This window comes from Gigantopelta aegis, unplaced genomic scaffold (genome assembly GCF_016097555.1).
Source record: "Gigantopelta aegis isolate Gae_Host unplaced genomic scaffold, Gae_host_genome ctg5186_pilon_pilon:::debris, whole genome shotgun sequence".
Lineage (NCBI taxonomy): Eukaryota > Metazoa > Mollusca > Gastropoda > Neomphalida > Peltospiridae > Gigantopelta > Gigantopelta aegis.
In genome coordinates, this window is record NW_024534272.1 from 19,042 (window position 1) to 23,136 (window position 4,095).

The following is a 4,095-nucleotide window of genomic DNA, read 5'->3' on the forward strand; positions in this document are numbered from 1 at the left end:
GGGTCAAAGTTCGAGATGGAACTAACTTTTGATAGTCCTGCCATTGGTGATAAATGTGGCTGTGTTTGTTGTAATAAAATGTTGGTTCATCTGGCCAGTAAATTTCTGTAATTTAAATTGAACTAGTGTCAGTGTAGTAACTACCATTGTGCGTGAAACGTGCGGAGTCTGACTACAAATACGTGTTTTGTGCGGAACAAGAGTAGTCATAGACGCTACCCGTTATTTCTGAAATAGTTGCCTAACTCCCAAGTTATTTTAATTTACTTTAAGGGTGATGGGTGGTAGTATTTATATCCATTCTGTATATGTCAATTGATACGCTGCATGTAGGAGTCCTAGCCACATATGTTACTACTATCGTCTATCGTCTATGGGATTTGATTTTGTGGTATACAACCTTTAATGACTGCAAATACACATAATATATTTTTCGAAGTAAAATATTAGTGGCTGTGTATTAAACATGTTTCTAATCGGCCTAGTGTTTGTACTACGTCAAACTTCATTTTATTTCATAATAATATATAGTTAATATGTACCATTACTGACATTAGCCGTTACAAAATTTTATTAGTCAAGAACTCAGAATAGTCCCTTTAAATGTCGATTTTTTATTTTTCTTCATTTTAATTTGTACTTTTTTTTTTCGTACGTAAAGAACTATATTATTGGGATACCAAATCTAGTTTGGGCTACTTACAAATGTTACGACGACCAGAAACACATTGAAAATAAAAAACGTATTTTCTGAACAAGATAAATGTATTTAATTGTACGTAATACTCGGGGTTTTTTTTTACAAACTTTTATTCGTCTAAAATATCTTACAATGCAGAAAACTAAGATTAGTGCGTTTAAATGTGTAGTTTGAAATTGTTCCAGTTTATTTAGTGGTTATGTCACCATCTTTGAAAGGTACAGTCCAGAGATATAAAGATTCTTGTTAGTCCACCAGAATTGCATGGTACTTCCTATTTATAAATACAGTTTATTGCTTAAATCATCCATTTTTGTACATGCAGTGTGTTATTGGTTGTCCTAATGTTGACAAACGCTTGGAACACTGTTTTGATCAGAGCCGGTTTAAGGATCCGCGGGGCCTGTAGCACAAATGACAGCGGGGCCTCCTTCCCAGGATATATATTTTGCAACCCCTTCGGGGAGATGGGGAAAATGACCTGTGGAAAATAAATGCACACATCACCGCGGGGCCCCCTGAAGCGCGGGGTCCATAGCACGTGCTACATGTGCTACTAGGATAAATCAGCTCTGTTTTTTTAAAAATAATATTTTTAAGTAATAGTCTCTAGTTTTTAAACACTACGGCGTATTTTTCACTATTAGGGCAGTTTTTGTCAATTGAAATCAAACATTACTTAAGTTTTATCGTTTAGATTATCAATTTCCGTACGCCCGATGTGTTTCTGGTCATCCTGGTGTTTATAATTCCACGAAATGCATTTTACATTTTTATTTTTTTTAAAGCACACGTACCAGTTATTTTTAAATGTATTTCCCCGTTTCAACGTAACAGACTCTTGTTTCACTTTGTTGTAAAATGTGTTACAAGTTTGTATATGTATATTAATCAAACGTAGTGTCCTTTTTCATGGATTAAAAACTAGGGTCTGCGACTTTAAAATATGGGGGGGGGGGGGGGGGGGGGGCGTAGCCCAGTGGTAAAGCGTTTGCTTGATGCGCGGTCGGTTGAGGATCAGTCCCCGTCGGTGGGCCTATTAGGCTATTTCTCTTTCCAGGCAGTACACCACGACTGGTGTATCAAAGGCCGTGGTGTGTGATCTCCTGTCTGTGAGAAAGTGCATATAAAAGATCCCTTGCTACATTAGGAAAAATGTAGCGGGATTCCTCTGTTGACTACGTGTCAGAATTACCAAATGTTTGATATCCAATAATCGATGATTAATTAATCAATGCGATCCAGTGGTGTCGTTAAATAAAACAAACGTTTATTTTTAAAATATGGGGACTTTGATATATAGAGTTCTGAGTGGCAGTCCTCCTAAAGACGAAGTAAAAAGGATATATCGACCAAGAGATATGCCACTATATATAAACTTTTAAAAGTTTGCTTTGTTAATAGTACCCAGCAACACTTGTCATAACTTCTTTTACACTTGGTTTTATGCCGAGATACGAGTTTGAATGTGTTAATGGTTTTGTTGTTCGATTTGTCATATGTTTATGGTAGATACTAAGCTATACCGATAGTAGAGTACTGAAATTAGTTACAGCTGTTGGTGTTTCTAAGGTCAGCACTTGTCAAAACTTCTTTTAGACTTTGTTTTATGCCGAGATTCGAGTTTGAATGTGTTAATGGTTTTGTCGTCCGATTTGCAATATGTTTATGGTAGATACTGAGCTATACCGATCGTAAAGTACTGAAATTAGTTATATAGCTGTTGGTGTTTCTAAGGTCACGTGTGATGAAAAGTTGTGACTACAGACGGGCAAAACTTACCTTACAAGAAGTTGTTTCAAAACGTATCTAAGGAGCCAAAGCGTATTGGATAAGATTTTAAACAACACGTGAAATAAATGGTATCAAACAGACACGGATGTCATGTTCTATGTCTTACATATCCTCACAAACCAGGTTTAAAATAATATATTTTCCAAAAAAAACGTATTTACCGCGCTTCCAGTTAAATTATGCGACATAGAAAAATCAGTTCAAGGTTAACTTATACGTCACAAAGCAATCAATTTTGATAATGCTTTTGATATGACTGTGGCCAGTCGTATGTCTTTAAATCGACAAATCACATACATGTATGTGTGTTATTGCTATGTGCTATCATAGATAACGAATGATGTTCCCACCGACGGATGTGTAAGAACACAAATAATCACATATATTTTCCATTTTGTAACTTTTAATAGCGGTTTTCAAATGAAAATAATTACAAAACACAAAAACAAAAACCCTCAGGTGTTCACTCTTAATAATAATTTCTCTAAGCTTATTTATTTATGCATTACTATTGTCTTGTGTCGTGCATTTTCTTTGACAAAGACAGAAATGTTTAAAAATCCCTTTAAACGCCTCCCTGAATTCTCTGTTCATCCACGCATAAACAAAACAGTTCGATCCAGCGTTAACAAATATGAGCGGTGACACCGCCATGGAGATCGCAAATCCCCGCTGGAACGACACGTCCAACATGGCGGACACAATCGAAGGCATCCAGCAGCAAAAATATATCCCGAAGACCATCATTAAGAGTTTGACGAACTTCCAATTCGCTCCGATAATGCCGCCGCCATTGGGCAGATCAGCTCCTCCAGGGAGACCACGCACAGCTCTGTTCTGGCGCCACGCCACCCTGATGATGAGGCTGGAGAGAATGACGGTGATGACGCTGGTGACGATGAAGTAGGCCACGCCGTAGTGAGCGGTCACGGAGATGGGGAAGGCGTTGCTGAAGACGCAGCCGTAGAGCGTCTCGTAGCTGTTCTGGACGAGAGGAGCGATGTTGATGACGAACATCAACACCCAGGACAGCGTGATGATGATTCTAGCTCTGAATCCTGTCATCATCTGAAAGTACCGAAGAGGGTAGACGATGTACAGGTATCGATCGAAGGCAATCAGAGCCATGGTTGTGACGGAAACGCCCATGGGAACAAGGGTTACGAAGGACAGCCAGATGCACAGGAGGAAGTGGATCTTGGATTTCGGTGTGTCTATTACGAAGAAAATGATGTTGTCCGCCAGTCCAAAGCCCGTCATGCAATCGGCCACTGCTAGAGACACGACATACATGTTTGGAATCGTCCTCAACGAATGAGTCCTCGCAACTGCGACGATGGTCAGGATGTTGCCGGAGATTATGATAAGGATAAGAATCGCCGAAATAATGACGTTTACCATGCGCGCAGTGGTGCTGACGTAAATAATAGATTCGGCAGACGAATTATTCATCATCAAAAATATTATGATACGAAAATATCAATAACGTCTGAAAAGGTATAATAAGTGATATTTAAAGTAAAAGCAGACCCGCAGGGATATTAGTTATGTACGGTGCAGTTTAGTATCACAATCACGAGGTCCAGACAACTCCATTGACA

General features: G+C 38.7%; 1 protein-coding gene across 1 annotated transcript; it reads right to left on the bottom strand.

Annotated features, from left to right (window-relative positions):
- Nucleotides 1–2,897: 2,897 nt before the first annotated feature.
- LOC121366284 (adenosine receptor A2b-like) lies at nt 2,898–3,895 on the bottom strand. Its single transcript, XM_041490785.1, has one exon. The coding sequence runs from the start codon at nt 3,893–3,895 to the stop codon at nt 2,993–2,995; it is 903 nt and encodes a 300-aa protein (XP_041346719.1). The 3' UTR covers nt 2,898–2,992.
- Between the last annotated feature and the right edge of the window lie 200 nt (nt 3,896–4,095).

Coding starts and splice junctions, on each gene's coding strand:
- LOC121366284 (XM_041490785.1), bottom strand. CDS start 3,895: ATGGTAAACGTCATTATTTCGGCGATTCTTATCCTTATCATAATCTCC.